Source organism: Pan troglodytes, chromosome 5, assembly GCF_028858775.2.
Source record: "Pan troglodytes isolate AG18354 chromosome 5, NHGRI_mPanTro3-v2.0_pri, whole genome shotgun sequence".
Classification (NCBI taxonomy): Eukaryota; Metazoa; Chordata; class Mammalia; order Primates; family Hominidae; genus Pan; species Pan troglodytes.
The window spans coordinates 82,484,593-82,505,013 of record NC_072403.2 but is presented as its reverse complement, the minus strand read 5'-3'; the positions used below and the strand labels follow the sequence as shown (position 1 = coordinate 82,505,013).

The 20,421-nt window shown below is 36.2% G+C and overlaps 1 protein-coding gene across 37 annotated transcripts in view; it reads right to left on the bottom strand.

The window, feature by feature from the left end:
- The window catches only part of FAM135A (family with sequence similarity 135 member A), a 147,553-nt gene that overhangs the window by 12,523 nt on the left and 114,609 nt on the right, over positions 1-20,421 (bottom strand). For 36 of the 37 annotated variants that reach the window (XM_016955771.4, XM_054686011.2, XM_016955786.4 and 33 more), the window contains 5 exons: positions 20,152-20,312; positions 15,356-15,447; positions 14,750-14,847; positions 12,191-12,342; positions 10,214-10,324 (listed from right to left, as the gene is read on the bottom strand). In XM_016955771.4, coding sequence (XP_016811260.1) covers positions 10,214-10,324; positions 12,191-12,342; positions 14,750-14,847; positions 15,356-15,447; positions 20,152-20,312 — 614 coding nt within the window. The remainder of the gene's footprint in view (positions 1-10,213; positions 10,325-12,190; positions 12,343-14,749; positions 14,848-15,355; positions 15,448-20,151; positions 20,313-20,421) is intronic. The other variant, XR_010158062.1, reaches the window with a different exon arrangement.

The window sequence follows — 20,421 nt, the reverse complement described above, 5'->3', positions numbered from 1 at the left end:
TGTACTTCTCTAGAGAAACAACACTAAGGTTTGGAATTACTGCTTTAGACTGAGATCCCTGCAGGGTGTCTATGGCTCCTCATGTTCACGCAGCTCAGTGGAAGCAGGCAAAATCAGTAAAGATTAGTCAGAGGATTTCAAAGATACCCTTTCACTCTCAGATTCCATGATAATAAAATAAATTTTAAAATTCTGATACTGATTAAATACACTATGTTGTTACACTTCTAAATGTGATTCTTACGACAGTACTGTACTTTAAAAATGCATTTTAAACTTGGTAACCAGTTTTCTAGTTATTCAAAAAAAGTGTATTAATACTGATATTGTGCTTTTGCACAGAAGGTTTGCTTTTTATATTAGCCAAGAACCAAGTTAGTTAAATATATTATGGCCCTTTTTGAACCTTTTGGCTTCAATTTCTTGTCTACCAGTGTTGGCTACAGAAGGCAGAAACTCAAAGTGAAGCACAGCAAGCTCCAGAGGAGCAGTGCTGGTAGGAATTACAGCAGGACTTCATCTGAGTTGAAGTACAGCCAACAAAAATGTCTGAAGTCTATTTTGGGAGCTAATATTCTAGGTTTATCTTTTCTACACCTACCTTGATTCTAGCTTCTCAAAGACAACGTAGTTAACTAGTCCGTGGGTGAATACTTCACTGAGCCCCTCAAGTGGCTAATTATTTGTTGAACGGTTACCTTTAATTTGGGAAAGTGACAAGATTTCCCTATTTATAGGATGACATGGTTTAACCAGAAAAATCTGTAAGTATGTTGTTACTTTTTACCAAGAAAAAGATTAAATCTTCCATATTGCTCTGGACTATATAATAACACGATTGATATATGAACACCTTAATTGAAACCTTCATCTTCATAGTCTAAAGTCTTTCCAATTCTTCTGGCTACTCATTTGTTCTAAAACTTCAGAGTTTTAATGCAATTCACTTTGAGTCATTTTGTGTTTACTTTCTGGAACTGGCTAAAGCAGTGGTTCTAAACTGGTGATTTTCTGCTCCAAGGAATATTCTGCAGCATCTGAAGATATTTTTGGTCATCACTGCTGAAGGTGGAAAAGTGTATGTGCTACCGGCATCTAGTGGGCAGAGGCCAGAGATACTGCTAAACATGCTACAATGTTCAAGACAACCCCCGAAAACAAAGAATTCTCCAGCCCAGAATATCAATAGTGCTGAAGCTAAGAAAACTCTGTACTTTTAAAACATATTCTTAACAATATTAAACTATTCTTATTTTTACTCATGTTAAATAAATTTGAATGAATTTTCTTCCTAAAATAATGTTAGCTGATGCTGGTTCTTTCCTGCACTTTCAGAAACAAAATATACATATTATTTACATATCAAAAGTGATACCTAAGATTAAATCCCTTTGTAACCTCCTGGATACAAAGAGTCCTTTGTGCCACAGTAGGACAGCAGGAGCTTTATTTAATTTCTATACTTTATTTGTCAGAATTCAACAGCTGGTAAAAAGACTCTAAGCAGGTATTTTTAGGAAGATCTTAAAATAAGGATATATTGTTTTTGAAATTCCAACAATGAATAGACTCTTTTTTGGCTATTTTGAGCCCTCATTATGGAATGTCAGAGTGGCCATGATTCCTCTCTCTGCTTTAGTAATATAATCTTGACTACTTCAACACTGCTGTCATCTAATGTCTATATATTATACATTTATTTTACTTTCCACATTGCTCTAGCTCCTTCATCTTTCTTTTCCCTGCTATTCAATGCTGAGATGCTTGTATGCCACCTGCAAATTATTTACATATTCTATTAGCAATCTGTAGAATACCACAGGTTTTGTCAAAAGTTGCTATAAAAATTTAATGAATGTTTATAATTGTAATTCCTTAATCAAAATAGATAATTTCCCTTTAAAAGTAACATTTCTGTAACCCTTCACCAGATCTATTGTGTTCACAAAAAAGGTAATTTCTCACCCAATACATTTATGATTTTTATAAAAAATACAGTATTTCTCAATTGTTTTACAAAACACACAAATTATTTTAGGCTTTTAAAAAGCTTTCTTCATTTTAAAATAATGAACAGCTTTCAATAAAAGGAAAGCTATTAACTAATGATATGTTGCATAGAAAAAGACTGTTTCAAAGGGAAGACCCACAGAAGAGGCTTTGCTTAAATAAAAAAGGCAAAAGGGCAAATGGCTGGATTTTGATTTAGACAAGTAATTTTAGGCTTTTCCAAAAGAATGGAAAATTCGCTGTTCAGAAGAAACTGAAGCAATAATCAAACCAGGGCATCCAAGACTGTAGCTTTAGAATAATAAAATATAAAAAAGAAATGATCACTTTTGATTGTTTTAAAACACTTGAGAATAGCATATTGGTTAAGTACTCTTTTTCTTTGTTCTATGTTTTCCTGTTTTATTTAACTTATTTGTTTGCTGTGAACCTATATATTCTATTTTGTGAATAAAGTAATTATATGTAAATATACAGGCATAGCAACTTTCTAGGGATGGACTACTCATTTCTCACAATTCACTAGATATGCGCCCCCCCCAAAAAAAACCCCAAAACCCAACACCCCACATGAAATAGTTCGAGAGACTTGTTTCAATCTCTACAACGTAATTTTAAAATCAATTGAAATACTTGTTGATATTTAAAAGTGCTATTAGAAGTAGCTTTTTAAGTTCCTGAAAATGTATATTATTGGCTTAACATGATGCAGTGTGAACCATGCACGAATGCTTACTGGCTTTTCATAAAGCTAAGTGACCTCAGGCAAGTCATTCAATCTCTCTGTGCTTCAGTGTCCTCATCTGCAAAGTGGGGACAATATTCCTACCCTAGAGGGTTAAATAAGCTAATATGTATGTGTTTAAATCATACCTAGAACGTGGTAAATGTTACATGTGTATTAGCTATTATTTTTTTTCCAGTATTTTAGTATTAACCAATGCATTAGTCACAATTACTAGAAAATGGTACTCTTTTTCTTTTTGAGATGGAGTCTTGCTCTGTTGCCCAGGCTGGAGTATAGTGGCAGGATCCCGGCTCACTGCAGGCCTCCAACTCCTGGGTTCAAGCAATTCTCCTGCCTCAGCCTTCTGAGTAGCTGGGATTACAGGTGTGCGCCACCACACTGGACTAATTTTTTTGTATTTTTAGTAGAGACAGGGTTTCACCATGTTGGCCAGACTGGTCTCAAACTCCTGACCTCAGGTGATCCACTCACCTTGGCCTCTCAAAGTGCTGGGATTACATGCATGAGCCACCGTGCCCAGCCAGAAAATAGTACTCTTTAGTGTTTTTTCCCAAAATGGATATTAATTCAATTCAGGTATATACTAATAAACTCGTGAGTACAAAGAGAAATCTTAAAACATAAAAACAATTTTAAGTCATTCAAATAATTTTTATAGCTAGTAATATCAGCATTTAGATAAAAGTTCTGTTAAAAAAATTTTCCTAAGATAGGTATATATTGTTTGTGTAAAAGTCAATTTCTGTAATCTATAATACTCATGGTTTTTGTTTGTTTGTTTGTTTGTTTTTGTTTTTTTTTTTGAGACAGAGTTTCAGTCTTGTTGCCCAGGCTGGAGTGCAATGGTGCGATCTCGGCTCACTGCATCCTACGCCTCCTGGGTTCAAATGATTCTCCTGCCTCAGCCTCCCTAGTAGCTAGGATTATAGGCACCCGCCACCACGCCTGGCTAATTTTTATATTTTTAGTAGAGATGGGGTTTCACCATGTTGGCCAGGCTGGTCTCGAACTCCTTTCCTCAGGTGATCCACCTGCCTCAGCCTCCCAAAGTACAGGGATTACAGGCGTGAGCCACTGTGCCTAGCGCTAGTGGGCTTTATTTTTTTTTAAGTTTTTGAGACAAAGTCTGGCTCTATCCCCCGCTGGAGTGTAGTGGCACAACCTCAGGTCACTGCAGCCTCCACATCCCTGGTTCAAGCAATTCTTGTGCCTCAGCCTCTGGAGTGGCTGGGATGACAGGTACACATGACCATGCCTAGCTAATTTTTGTATTTTTTTGTAGAGATGAGGTTTCACCATGTTGCCCAGGCTGGTCTTCTTTTTTTTGGGATGGAGTTTTGCTCTTGTTGCCCAGGCTGGAGTGCAATGGCGAGATCTCGGTTCACTGCAACCTCCGCCTCCCAGGTTCAAGCGATTCTCCTGCCTCAGCCTCCCAAGTAGCTGGGATTACAGGCATACACCACCATGCCTGGCTAATTCTGTATTTTTAGTAGAGATGGGGTTGGTCAGGATGGTCTCGAACTCCCAACCTTAGGTGATCTGCCTGCCTCAGCCTCCCAAAGTGCTGGGATTACAGGCGTGAGCCACCATGCCCAGTGTCCAGGCTGGTCTTAAACTCCTAAGCCCAAGCAATTCACCCGCCTCAGCCTCCCAAACTGGAGAGATTACAGGTGTGAGCTACCACACCTAGCTTATGATATTTCCGCACCTAGCTTATTTTATTTAAGTCACTTCTTCATTTTTTTACCATTTACCATTTACTAAGTTTTGAACTCTACAGAATCACTTTACACATATTATCCCATTTAATCCTTTTAATAATCTTATGAGATACTACTATTCTCATTGACCAATAAGGAAACGAGTTTATTTAAATTAGGTAGCCTAGTCAGTGTTTGAACTATAACTAATACCTATGTGTGACATCAGAGTTTGGTTCTTAACAGTTTTAGATTAGTACAACCAGATCACGCATTATAAGGCAAATAATAAATTAATAACTTAAAAGAAAAAAATTGAACTAATCTTTACAGTTATATTTTCTTTACAGTTTAGATATTCTTATGTTGCTATTATTATTGCTAATTAAATTTTACTTTGTATAATGCTGTATAAAGACATAGACCTCAGGAACACTTATGTTCAGCTTTGCCTTTCACGTATTTCCTAACCTGTCAGCAAAGGGTATGAACTCCATAGCTCCACACAACGGTTCTAGCTAATATTGTTTTTCTCACATGAGAAGTATATGCCATGTCATTTTATAGGAATATTTTGTAATTTGATCAATCAAGTATATATTTCTGTATACTGTAAGAAACTTACCATTGATGCTCTGTATCATTACAAAGTCATAAAACCCAATCTATAAGAGAATTTTCCTTTCACTGATTCTAATAGTAGACAGTACATGTAATAATCATTCCCAAATCTCTTTCTCATATTAAGAACAACATTTAAGGCAGAATCCTGAAAAAGCTAAAACAGGACTCAAAAGCAGTGGTATTTTCAATAACTAAATCTATTAATATCAAATATTTCAAGAGTAGAATGGAAGACATGGGTGATAGGAATGAGGATAAGAACAGATGTAGGTTTAAATGGCCAGGGCTTAAGTTCACAAATTCAAGTAACTTCAGACTTGGAAATACCAGTCGCTGAATATATGGGCTAGATTTACATCTTACTATATAATATTTAAACTGTTTTTGAATATTGAAAATAATATTAAAAATATCATTGATTCATTTGTTAATTCAATCGGTATACACTAGAAGAGCTATGGTACATACTGAATGTGTATGTGGGAAATGGGAATGAGTAGTCATGACAGATCCTACTTAAGGAAAGGAAGTTAATATATAAAAATAACTGACATGAGATAAACTATAATGAGTATGGTAAAAGGTTGATATATAATGCTATGGAAGTTCAGAGATAATATTAACAATTTTGAGACATGGGAGGCAAAGAAGTGAGGTCAATCAAAGATGACCCTAAGGTGTTTCAAAGGAGTAATTGAGAGAACAGTACCATTAAAAAAAGGACAACAGGAGAAGCGGCCAAAGAAGACAGTATGTTCAGTTTTAGACATATTCAGTTTGATATGTAAATTGAGATGTCTAGCAGGCAAATGAGGATTGAAATTCATTAATAAAATCAGTCCTGGAGACATAAGATTGGGGACATAAAAGTATACATGGGACAGCTGAGATGGGAGAATTGCTTGATCCATGAGTTCAAGGCTGCAGTGAGCTATGATTGTGCCATTGCACTCCAGCCTGGGTGACAGCGTGAGACCCTGTCTCAAAAAACCCCAAAGGTATACCGCGAGTATTCTGAGAGTAGAGGAGCATTAAATCAGATAGGGCATCAAGAAAAGCTTTTGATAGCAGGTGGCATTAGAGTTTAATTTTAGAAGGTAAACAGAATTGGTTCTGAAAAGATGGGTAAACACATGAGGAGGTACAAAACACATGAGGTGATACAAAAACACATGATACAAAAACACATGAGGTGATACAAAAAGCATGAGAAAATGCAAGCAATCAAAAACCATGAATAGCATGACCACAGCAAAGGGTGTGTGTGTGTGTGTGTGTGTGTGTGTGTGTGTGTAGGATAAAAAGAAAACAGAGAATCAGAGACCAGATTATAGAGGACTTGATGCTCTTATCCATGGAATCTAAACTTCACTGTGAATACCACAAAGCATCATGAAAGATTTTCAAATGAGACCAATATGGTTTGATATTAGATGGCCAATATAATCTATGGCTTCATTGGATGATCATTTCGTCTAACGAGGAAGTGAGAATGGGGAGAAGGGGGTATACATGTGGCAGGGTAACCAGTTTGAACAATAATTTAAGTAAAAGTGATGAAGGCTAAACTAAGGCAGTGGCAAAGAAGAAGAGAAGCATCCATCAGCCACTAAGAAGGTTAAATGTTTTAAAACTTGGCAATTCTGTAGATATGGGGTATAAATAAGAAAGCAGAGTCAAGAACAGTTTCTAAGTTTCTCACTAGGCAGCTGATGCCATTCCAGTAGATGTGGAATCCAGAGAAGTAATCAGGGGACAGATGCACTGTCTGAAAACACTAGATTTGAAGCACCCATGAGACATCTCCATGAAGATGCTAAGTAGGCCTCTAGGTTTATAAGTCTAGAGCACAGCACAGAGGACAAGCTAGAGATATATATTAATATTTGAGAGCTACCAATGGTAAAGATGGATATGGAATGATGCTGTCCAAGAAGAATGTATAGAGTGAGAAGAGCAGAAGACAGAGGCTAAAACACAAGAACAGCTTTCATAAAGGGGCAAGGAAAGAAAAGAAACCCATATAGGAAGCAGAAAAAAAGCCAAGATGGAAAAAAACCAGGAGAGGTGGATCCCACAAAAATGGAGAAAGGAAAGTATTTCAAGAAGGAGTTTTCAGTAGTCTTAAATGTCTTAATGTTCAAATAAAAGAACAGAGATCACTGGATTTGGCAAGCTTCAGTGGAGTGGTGCAGACAGAAACCAAAAAAGTGAAAAAAAGGGGGGAGTAATAAAGTGACTGTTCTCTTTCAAAAGGTTCAACCCTACCCCCCAACACTCTCAGAAAAAGGGGAAAGGGGGACAAGTACAGAATAAGAGATCAACAGAAATATTTATTATTATTATTAAGATGGAAGAAATGGGAATAACTTTATCTATTAAAGGATTAATTACTAAAAGAGTAAGAGTTTAAAGATACTGATGAGAAGGTATGAGTTCCAAAACGGAGAGGGTAATTATTCTTGAACAGATTATAAATCTTTCACTGAACTAAAAGGAAAACATAGGTTAATTAATGTTGGTAGGTAGAAAGAAATGTCTTGAACTTCAAAGATAAAGTAGAAAGCAAAAGCAAAGCTAACTGTGAGAAATGAAGGGAGCAGTGAAAACCTGGTGTTTGAGGAAAGGTGAAAATTTGGGAGAGTGTCTAAGGGAATAGATAGGAAGCTAACTAAAGATAACTAGATAGGGACCCTGTGGACCTACAGTGCTGCTGATTCTGCATGTCTGTGTGATCTTTTTTGGAAGAGCTCAAAGGCTAGGTATAAAAACAGTAATATAGATTTGCAAGATGACTAGGATAGAAAAACAAAGAGTAATACATGAAAGACAAAAGTAATCCATGAAGTCTGAGACTTGAGTCAGGAAGGGAGTAAAACCATGAATGGGAGGGAGACTTAAGAAAATGTAGCAGGAATTGGCCAGGTGCGGTGGCTCACGCCTGTAATCCCAGCACTTTAGGAGGCCGAGGCGGGCGGATCACAAGGTCAGGAGATCGAGACCAGCCTGGCTAACATGGTGAAACCCCGTCTCTACTAAAAAATACAAAAAATTAGCTGGGCGTGGTGGCGGGCGCCCGTAGTCCCAGCTACTCAGGAGGCTGAGGCAGGAGAATGGTGTGAACTCGGGAGGCGGAGCTTGCAGTGAGCCGAGGTCACGCCACTGCACTCCAGCCTGGGCGACAGAGCGAGACTCCGTCTCAAAAAAAAAAAAAAAAAAAAAAAGTAGCAGGAATCATAAATGAGTCTAAAAAGCAGATGAGAAGGGAGTGAGAGAAAAAGAAGGATAAGACATCACAGTAACAGAATGGAATGTTGGCTGAAATTTCAGGACTACAGTGTAGCCATGGGTATGAGTTCAACATGGAGTGGAATGAAGGGACACTGGAGTTGAGAAAGGCATGGTGATGCATAATGAATTATCTAAAGGGCTGACTCATCAAATTACCAAAAATGATTCCAGATCTAAGTACGTTAAGGTCCAAGAGGAGAATCTTTTCCCAAACATAATCATGTTACAAACATTTGTCAATGTCTTTCTTTTTTTTGAGACAGAGTCTCACTCTGTCTCCCAGCCTGGAGTGCAGTGGCATGATCGCGGCTCACTGCAAGCTCCGCCTCCCGGGTTCACGCCATTCTCCTGCCTCAGCCTCCCGAGTAGCTGGGACTACAGGTGCCCACCACCACGCCCGGCTAATTTTTTTGTATTTTTAGTAGAGACGGGGTTTCACCGTGTTAGCCAGGATGGTCTCGATCTCCTGACCTCGTGATCCGCCTGCCTCAGGCTCCCAAAGTGCTGGGATTACAGGCGTGAGCCACCACACCCGGCCGTGTCAATGTCTTTTATTCTCCTGGGATAACCAGGAGGTCATTATATTAAAGAATAATAGATGGTAGCACAGCTTGGATGATACAAGCCTCAAATAAAGTGGTTTTATGTAACAGTGGAGGAGTAATGATTGCAATTAGAAATGGAAAGCAAGAGGGCTATTTTCCTTACTTTAGGTGGTACTTAGTAAACGACGAACTGAGCTTCTATAGCAGGTATTAGCAAGACATGGCCTGTGAGATTTGGCTACTGCTGTTTTTGAATTAATAAAGTTTGTCTGAAACACAGTCATGCTCATTTGTTTCTGTATTTTCTGTGGTTGTTTTCATACTACAATGGTATTGTTAAGTAGTTGCAAAGAGATTGTATGGCTTACAAAACCAAAATACTTACTATCTGGCCTTTTTAAAAAAAAAGTTTGCCAAACTCCACTCTATAGCCGGGGGAGTGAAGACATGGGGGCGAGGAGGGGAAAAAAAAAATCTGTTTCAGTTACGTCTCCACTTTCAGAAGTAAGCGGCAATAACATTCTTCGAAGAAAATAAAGGCAGTCTGTTCCCCTCAAATAAGGATTTCAAAGGACACTGGAAAAAATATGCTGGGAAGATGTATGAGGGTGAATTGAGGGAGATCATAAGGTCAGAAGTAAGGTTATTTATAGACAGTAAAAATGGCAAAGGAGCAGTTGGGAACTTCAGGTTGTAAAGGCCTGGAGTATATATGCAAGATGGGGAATATGTTTAATAATTAGTTAATAAAAAATAAGTAATAAGATTTATCCAGTAGTGAGAATTGTAGAAAGGATAATCATTAATAGTTTAGTTTCTGACACTTTCAGAAATGCTTGCTAGCCATATAATATAATATAATATAATATAATATAATATAATATAATATAATATAACATAATATGAAGGTAGAAAAACGTGGCAGTTTATAAAAAGGGGTGAGGATTGGGGTGGGAGACAGCTAGAACAGTGGGGATAGGACATGCAGAAACATGGTCTAAAAACATAGACTAACAAAACTGGCACTGAATTACAAATGTTGAAATTCTTAGGGCAATTTCAAAGTAGCTGTGTAGCTCACAAAAGAGAAATACAGTCACGTGAAAAAGACTAAAGAAATCTCTTTCAACTGCTTAGTTTCAGTTGTGAGTTTGCTATTTCATTATTAGGAAATTACAGTAGAATGACACTTTTTTTTAACCACTAGAAAGACATGTTGATAATTTATTTGCTAAATGTTTATTTTTTAAAAAGTTTTCACATGTATATTTTCCAAACTGTTATTATATACTTACCTGCTTTGTTACTAAGCTTATATAAAAAAGTTTGGCGAGGGTCTGAGTGATCTCGACATGTCAGCTGCAAAAGTGAACCTGATTTTTTCCATTTCTGCATAAACCAGAGACCTAGAGAGTCATATATGATATAGAAGTATGAAATGAAATATATAAAAACATATGCCAAGATTATTAATTTTAATATATATTTCACTTCAAAAGATGACATTGCCTAAATTAGCATTTTTGTTGGCTAATCAAAAATATATTTGGAAAATATTTCCATGTTCCGATAACATTTATAAACATGCATGCTTAGGTTAATTATGAATTAATGGTGGTTGATGGACGGCTTGCTATTTCTATTTCATTCAGTAATGAAACAAATAATAGCATATGAAGAACAAACTGGAAAAATTATACCTTTCAATATATTTGTTCAAATGATAAAGAAGAAGATGCTTCAAATACAGTAGTAAGTCAAATGCCTATGCAGAATGATCAGTCTATAATTACAGTTTAGTTATGACATAATAGACTAATTGCAAACAGACATCTTAGAATGAAAAATTATTTAATGTTTTCTAATAACAGCTGAATATCATTTGTTTTATATTAATTATTTTTTTATATTATCAGTAACCCATATTTAAATGCATCTTGCTCTTCAGGAAATTAAGCAAAATTTCAATCACTCAAGCTGGTTTTCAAGACTATGAAATATTCCTTTCCATTTTCATTGCTTCTAATATTAGGGAAACAGGAGAAAATTAAAGGAAAACAATCCTTTAATTGGTTAAATCTGATAGCTGGAAACATATCTGGGAAAAAGTTTAGTGAAGAATGAAATTCAAAGTACTACATTCGATTCATGTTGGGTTCTATTATACATTATTTAAGGACTTCATTTTTCTCATTTCCTCTTTTTCAAACTGTAAAAGTCTAGAACTGGCTGTATTTTTAAATCACCAACTTGAAATGGGATACAGGAAAAATGGTATGGTTTGTCATTAAAAGGAAGTGGTAAAGGAAATAGAAATAAGATTTTCAGGGATCAATGAAAAGAGACAGAGTTAAATATAATTTATTCTCACAATGGGAATCAATTGACTAATTTATAGATCATTTTTGCAAACATCTAAGGGAAAAACCAAGCCAAACAAAAGGCAAATCAAGGCCAGGTGCAGTGGCTCACACCTGTAATCCTAGCACTTTGGGAGGCCGAGGCGGGCGGATCACGAGGTCAGGAGATCGAGACCATTCTGGCCAACATGGTGAAACCCCGTCTCTACTAAAAATACAAAAATTAGCTGGGTATGGTGGCGTATGCCTGTAATCCCAGCTACTCCGGAGGCTGAGGCAGGAGAATCGCTTGAACCAGGGAGTCAAAAGTTGCAGTGAGCCGAGATCGCGCCACTGCACTCCAGCCTGACGACAGAGTGAGACTCTGTCCTAAAAAAAAAAAAAAAAAAATCAAAGTACCAAATATTTGTTGACGAGAATATAAATACTAATCAAATTTAGGGTCTTAACTTTCATATTAACTTCTTCAGAAATTCTGAATCACCTTCGTAAAAATTATATTCTCATATCTCTTTACTCTTTTTGAACCAAAATTAGCTAATATTCTATATAAAATGTTATAACTTGATAATGTATTAAACGTAGGTGTTTGTTATCTGTTCAAGTAATGGGATGACAAAACTGTTTATAAGATAAAACTTTACTAAAAATATTTAGAATTTAATGAAAAAAAGAAAAAATGCTCTTGTGAATTTTGACAAATACCATCTCAATATAAGAAAAGCCATTTTCTAAAATGACTTTTATCAACTTATTTCATGTGCATAACAAAACAGAAAATTAGCTACATTTTTTGTTTCACGAAATTTCCAGTATGTGACGAACTGGTTCTAAAATAAACACCAGAAAATACTAAGTTCATATTTTTCTCCCTATTCCATATTTTTAATACAGAACAATAAAACTTTTTACCTGTATTAACAAGAGCACTGCTGTTGTAGAGTGTACCAAGGTGAGGTCCAGAAAGAGACAGAAAGGTATGAAGTTTGTTGAGGTAATATTTAAACCTTGGCCTTGTAAGCACTGAACGAATTATTAAATTGCCCAACGAATGTCCAATAAAGCTTTAAGAGGAAAAAAAAATTATTTTTCTCACAGCATTAGTTTTAGAAACAAAAATCAAAGCTGATCCACTATAAAATGGATGTGAATACTAACAATTTGAAAATTTCTAATGTTGTAAAAGTATAGTGATACTTTGAAATGATATACCACATTTTGAAGGAAAAAATGTGAGAATGTATAGAAGATCCTCATTATTACATAATTTAAATGTTTATAGAAACAACATATTAATCTGAAAACTTTTACTTATAGTTTGTAACTGCTTAGATATAAGTACGTATTAAAGATAATAATATAATGACTAGATTACATATTTGCCTTCTTAGGTACATACACAAATTATTTACTTCTTAATTCATCATTTCAAACAAAATGATGAAATTGTATTTATAAACGACAACTTGGGGAAATTATATATCTGTTTCTCTTATTCTCTGGTCTATACTTCAAAGATGGACAGTTTTTGACTAACAATATTTTCAAGGCATAGGTAAAATATATGCATTTTCCTACTATAAATCTTCGATTATGCAAAAAGAATAATATTTATGTAGCTAGCACTTCACTTTTGTTATGAAATGGTTTAAATCAGTGGTCCCCAACCTTTTGGGCAACAGGGACTGGTTTCACCAAAGACAATCTTTCCACAAACAGGAGTTGTGGGGATGCTTTTGGGATGAAACTATTCCAACTCAGGCACTAGATTCTCATAAGGAACACACAGCCTAGATCCCTCGCATGGGCAGTTTAAAATAGGGTTCACAAATCTAATGCTCACCGATGATCTGACAGGAGGCTGAGCTCAGGCGGTAATGCTTGCTCACCCGCCCCAGTGCTCCTGCTGTGAGGTCTGGTTCCTAAGAGGCCACAGACAGGTACCAGTCTGTGGCCCAGGGTTTGGGGACCCCTGGTTTAAATCAAAAGAGCCTGTTTACTTACTGTTATTTTACAACAGATGGTATAAGATTCCCTGGGGACAATTAGCAGTGAAAGAAGAGAGCTTGAGAGCTGTCTAAACACTGGCTTACAGGTATATCTTGCGAGACGCTCAGGACAAACTTCCCTCCCGAACTGAACTTCCTAAAGTAGTGGGGGTGGGAATTCTGATGGTAGCTGACAGTCTACAATCAACCAGATTACACTTCTGGAAAATGATTGATTATAACTGACAATCTAACCTGAAAGACAATACTTTTGAGGAGGAATAAATAAGTTGAAATATTATTTTTCTCATCATAAAATAAATGAATAAAAGCTAACAAGATTTTAAGATCCACAAATGAATAATTACAACAAGAAAATAATCTCTTCCTCCAAACAACAAACCTGAACCTTCTCCCATATTTTAACAGAATTCTGTTTTTTAAAAAATGACTTTAGGTAGAAACTGCTTATCTCTCTTCTTATTCCCTATACTTCGAGTTGGAAACAAACTGTCCAAAAGCTTACAGTATGCAGAACCAGCTTCTTCCTCTAACCTAGCTGGGATATGAATATAGTCAGTTTATTCTACCCTTTTGGAAACAAAGACTCTTCTCTCCTACATCTATTAACAAGATCTAATTAAATAATGAAACTCATACTGGTGTAATCATCATGTCTTGCTTGTGGAAAACTGACTCACAAAAGTATACAGCAGTCATAAAATCTGGCTGGGCAAGGTGGCACACATCTGTAATCTCAGCACTTTGGGAGGCCAAGGTGAGAGGATCACTTGAGCTCAGGAGTTTGAGACCAGCCTGGGTAACACGGTGAAACCCCCATCTCTACAAAAATTAGCTGGACATGGTGGTGCATGCCTGTAGTCCCAGCTACTTGGGGGGCTGAGGTGGGAGGATCGCCTGAGCCCAGGGGTTTGAGACTGCAGTGAGCCGAGATGGCGCCACTGCTCTCTAGCCTGGGTGACTGAGCAACATCCTGCCTCAAAAAAAAAAAAAAAAAAAAAAAAAAAAGTATACAAACTTCGAAAGTATTTTTGTTGCTTCATATACATATATCATATACATATACATATATGTAACTCACAGAGCCTATACTTCTTCCACTTAAAGTGTACAATTCAATGTTTTAAAATATATTCACAGAGTTTTAACTCTCACTATAATCAATTTTATTAGGACCTTTTTTCCACCTCAAAAAGAAATCCTATATCCTTTAGTTATCCCCACCATCCCCCATCTTCCCCAGCTCTAAGCAAACACTAACCTATTTTCTTCTCTACAGATATGCTTTTTTGGACATTTCATATAAATCTTTCCCTAAAATCTTTACTTTTTTTCACTATAAATTAATTTGAGTTGTAGTCTCCTATATTTCAGAATAGGACAACCCTACCACAAATTCTGTTTAACTTTTATATAATTCATAGAAATATAAAAATAAATTGCATAATATTAAAGAAGATACCTTATTTTTGAGACTGTTAGACTATATATCTGAATATACTGTATTATCTCATCCAAAAGACGATCAGTCATGCTATCAAAATCAGCAAAAGTATCATTCTAAAAAGAAAGCAAAGCACATACATTGTATTTGGGAATATGTATAATCACATGAAAAACAAACAATATAAACATTATTTTTAATTTAGGTACTGAAAGTATGGTTAAGTCCAACGTTTTTTAGAGAAGTTAGTGAGTGTAATTTTTTTATCTTAAAACGAGCAAAGAGAGTAAATTTCTAGGGGAAAAAAAGGTTCAGTGTTCTTAAAATACTTGCATTATTTGTTTGTTTAGCTCACTACCAGTATGAAACATAAGATGTTTACAATGGTTTAATTAATGAAATATTTCTATAGAAATGTGAAATTCTAGAAATATTTCCTATGTGAAGAGATCATAAGTCAAAATGTAAATCATATATATTTCCTTTGGATATACATTTATATTAAATTTCATAGAAATCAGAAAAATTATTTCTACTATTACAGGCATTTTGTAGTAAGGCAAAATTTAGGTAGAAACTGGTACAAAAATGTTTGTTTTCACTGAAAACACTGTCATATTGTACCTGATTTCTCTCAGACATAAGAAAATCAATTCTTCCCCCAGGCAATCCAAGTTCAATGTAAGTTTTTACTAATCGGAGATCTGCACTGTTTCCTAAAAAATGAAAAATGATGTTTAAAGGATGAGATAAAGTAAAAGGTAGAAAGTACACCATCACATATTTTTACAGTTTTTAGAGACAAGCTTATGGCCTATGCCATTTGTGAACAGACAATATACAATGAAATAGAGTTCTCAATTTTTATGTCAAAGCTGATTTCTATTAGCCAGGTAATGTCAATTCAACAGTTTTTGTTTTCTTTTTTCTTTCTTTCTTTTTTTTGAGATGGAGTCTTGCTCTGTCGCCCAAGCTGGAGTGCAGTGGCATGATCTCGACTCACTGCAACCTCCGCCTCCTGGGTTCGAGTGATTCTCCTGCCTCAAGCTCCCGAGTAGCTGGGACTACAGGTGCATCCCACCACGCCCAGCTAATATTTTGTATTTTTAGTAGAGATCGGGTTTCACCGTGTTAGCTAGGATGGTCTTGATCTCCTGACCTTGTGATCCGCTGGCCTTGGCCTCCCAAAGTGCTGGGATTATAGGCGTGAGCCACCGTGCCTGGCCAACAGTTTGTTTCTTAGGTGGTTTTGGTGGCTTTCACTTTTCTACCTAACAGTGTATTTATTTATCAAACTGTTAGCACATCACTTTGGTGACTCCCGGCTACAGTAGCTATAAATGGTGCCTTACCATCACCATTCTAGGTAATCATACAGCAAACTGTGAATGCATTTTAGATTTAATCTGTTGACCTTCCTTTGGTGATACTGGCACAGACTGAGAAAAATAAAAATCCATTTAAATATCTAAGAAAGTTTATTTTAATAATAATTAACTCAAAAGGCATCTACACATATGCTTACAATACAGATATAAGACACAAGTGTTCTTCAAAAAGTTCATCGAAAATGCATCATAAAAAAAACTACGTATGGGTTTCAAAAATTTTTTACACCAAAATAAACACATACTAATTTGTTATAACATGTTTGAACAGAATCTAGTTTGAGGCACTAAGAAGGATAAGAAATCAGTTTGAGGCCGGGCACGGTGGCTCACGCCTGTAATCCCAGCACTTTAGGAGGCTGTGGCGGGCGGATCACGAGGTCAGATCAAGACCAGCCTGGCTAACACAGTGAAACCCTACTAAAAATACAAAAAATTAGCCGTGCGTGGTGGCAGACGCCTGTAATCCCAGCTACTCGGGAAGCTGAGGCAGGAGAATGGTCTGAACCCGGGAGGTGGAGCTTGCAGTGAGCCGAGATCGTGCCACTGCTGACGGAGTGAGATTCTGTCTCAAAAAAAAAAAAAAAAAAAAAAAAAAAGAAATCAGTTTAAAAAGAAACCTTATCAAACAACATGAATTCTGCTAAAATGGAAGCAAGAACAAACATCACACTTACGGTGAAGCTTCAGTGGAAGAATGGTGAAATAACGGAGGCTTTACAAAAAAGTTTATTGGGAAATGCCCCCAAAGAAATCAGCAGTTTACAAATGGGTAACTTGTTTAAAGAAGGGAAAAAACAATGTTGAAGATGAAGCATACAGCAGTAAACCACCCACATCAATTTGTGAGGAAAAACTTCATTTTGTTCATGCCCTAATTAAAAATGACTGACAATTAACAGCACAAACAATAGCTGACATCTTAGACATCTCAATTGGTTCAGCCTACAGAATTCTGACTGAAAAATTAAAGTTGAAGAAACTTTCCACTCAATGGGTGTCAAAACCATTGTGCTCAAATTAGCTGCAGACAAGAGCAGAGCTTTCAATGGAAATATTAAACAAATGGTATCAAGATCCTAAAACATTTCTTCAAAGAATTGTAAGAGGAAATGAAACATGGCTTTACCAGTATCATCTTGAAGACAAAACACAATCAAACCAATAGCTACCAAGAGGTAGAAGTGGTCCAGTCAAAGCAAAAGTGGACCAGTTAAGAGCAAAGGTCAAGGCAACAGTGTTTTGGAATGCTCAAGGCATTTTGCTTCTTGACTTTCTGGAGGACCAAAGAATGATAATATCTGCTTATCATTAGAGTGTTTTGAGAAAATCAGCCAAAGCTTTAGCAGAAAAATGCCTGGAAAAGCTTCACCAGAGAGTCCTTCTCCATCATGACAATATCCCTACTCATTATTCTCATGAAGAGGGCAATTTTGATGGGAAATCATTAGGCATTCATCTTACAGTCCTGATTTGGTTCCTCTGACTACTTTGTTTTCTTATCTTAAAAACTCTGTAAAGGGGATCCATTTTTCTTTGGTTTAATGTGTAAAAAAGAAGGCACTGGCATGACTAAATTCCCAGGACCCTCAGTTCTTGGAAATTTACTAGAATGGCTGGTATAATTGCTTACGAAAGTGTCTTGAACTAGACAGAGTTTGCACTGAGAAATGAAGTTTATATTTCTATTTTTATCTTTTAACTCTATTTTTCCACAATTTTTGTTTGTTTGTTTGTTTGAGATGGAGTCTCACTCTGTTGCCCAGGCTAGAGTGCAGTGGCTCAGTCTTGGCTCATTACAACCTCTGCCTCCTGGGTTCAAGTGATTCTCCTGCTTCAGCAGCTGGGATTACAGGCTGGCCAGCACCATGCCTGGCAAATTTATTTTTCCACATTTTTTCTGAATTCCTCTCATATATAAATATAAAAATAATTATCTTCAAAAATAGTTTAGTGGATTCCTTTGGTTTACTAACAACATAAGCATGTCGTCATAAACTGCTGAATTTTTATTTTACCTGATATTTATCTTTTAGAATTTTATGATTTAATGCATTGACAGAGATAATTGTTTTATTCTTCATTTTAAAAGGTGTACCTCTAATATTCACCACAAACTATAAGTTTTCTATAGGCTCGAAATATATATGCTTAATCACATTAAGGAAATAGACTAATCCTATTGAGATCAAAGTTTTGTGCTTACTGTAATAATTAGGAATGGATATTAAATTTTATGAAGTTTCTTACTTGATTTGCTGATGTAGGGTATTTTATTACTGAAATTCCTTATACTTACTTATCCTTCCATTCTGGGAAATAAACCTTATTTGTTATAGTAACTTACTCTAATATATTAATTCCAAGTGCTAGAGTTTGGTTAAATATATTTGAATTCATTATTATTATTATTATTATTTTTGAGACGTAGTCTTAGTCTGTAGCCCAGGCTGAAGTGCAGTGGCGCGATCTCGGCTCACCGCAAGCTCCGCCTCCCAGGTTCATGCCATTCTCCTGCCTCAGCCTCCGGAGTAGCTGGGACTACAGGCGCCCGCCACCACGCCCAGCTAATTTTTTTTGTATTTTTAGTAGAGACGGGGTTTCACTGTGTTAGCCAGGATGGTCTTGATCGCCTGACCTTGTGATCCGCCCATCTCAGCCTCCCAAAGTGCTGGGATTACAGGTGTAAGCCACAGCGCCCGGCCCATTAAGTATATTTATGTCAGACAGGTCTACTGTTTTTTGGCGGCAGGTGTTGGTGTGATATCTTTATTGGATTTGGTAACAAGGCTAGGTTAACTTTAAGGAATAAAATGGGCTGCTTTCTATCTTTTTCTCCATTGTTCTAGAACAATTTATGTAACACAGGGATAATTTGCTTCTTAAAATTTTTAAAAAAGAATTTGCCAGAGATTCTGGCAGATTCTGGGTCCAGAAGTCTTTCTTGGGGGATAATTCTTTGAAGACTTTATTGTTTGGGGGGAGGGAAGAAAAGTTAGCATTGAGAATATTTTATTTCTTGAGAGTCTGGTTTTTTTTTTTTTTTAAAGAAAAGTCTCCAATTTTATGACAATTTAGTACCAGGGACATTTGTTTAATATTTTCATAATCCATAAAAATCTAGTTTGCTGCTATAGAATCTCATAATATAGTAATATTGCATTGTTCTAGAGATATTTGGCATCTTCTAACAGTTCCTACATCTAAAAAAAAACTGTTGAGTAACCGAAACAGCTGTCATAAAACCCCAGCACTAAAGCCAGGTACCTGTATTTATAATTTAATTTTTATAACTTAATTAATGAAATTTTAACTTCTAGAAATACCGAGTTTTCTAGCACACAAAGTTTAAAGCAGCCAGGTAAAAGGGAACCAGAAAGACTATCAAAGGGAGACAAAATAACTGCCATGAGGTGACAGCTGGCAAAACCAACAATAAGAGAGAAGATTAAAAAAAAAATCCACTGAGCTCATGTCCTTTGCAGGGACATGGATGAAGCTGGAAATCATCATTCTCAGCAAACTAACACAGGAACAGAAAACCAAACACTACATGTTCTCACTTCTAAGTAGGAGTTGAACAATGAGAACAAATAGACACAGGGAGGGGGACATCACACAATGGGGCCTGTCGGGGGGTGGGGGACTAGGGGAGGGATAGCATTAGGAGAAATACCTAATGTAGATGACAGCAAACCACCATGGCACGTGTATACCTATGTAACAAACCTACATGTTCTGCGTATGTATCCCAGAACTTAAAGTATAATGAAAAAAAAAAATCCCAAATTAAACAAAATGTTGGCACATAAGTGTCAGTTCCATGGAAAATTTACTTACGAAGGAATCTAATATTACACTTAGGATAATTAAAATTAAGCATATTTCTGTTTCAGAATGCATTTAAGATTCAATTAATTTAAGCAATTTAAAAATCTTTTTTTAGTTCAAAGACTAAATGAAACTAAATGAGATCTATTAGGAAAAAAATATATTGAGTTGCTCTGGGTTACATCCATAGATGTCACATACCATCTAAACCGTGCACACAGACAATCAGATGTACTCCATCTTCAGAACCATCCTCTTCTTCTACGCTAAAATAAGGTACTGAGGACGCCAGCAGAGGAACTTCACTGTACATGAACCCAGGAAGTTTTAGTAGCTTCAGTTCTTCTTTTGCCTGAAGGAAGCTGAAGCAAAATACAAAAGATACTCTTTACTAAGGATCATATTCAGTTGTTAGAACCCTCCTGAATTTAGAGAATTGTAGAAGTGGAAACCCAACAATATTTGGTTTTA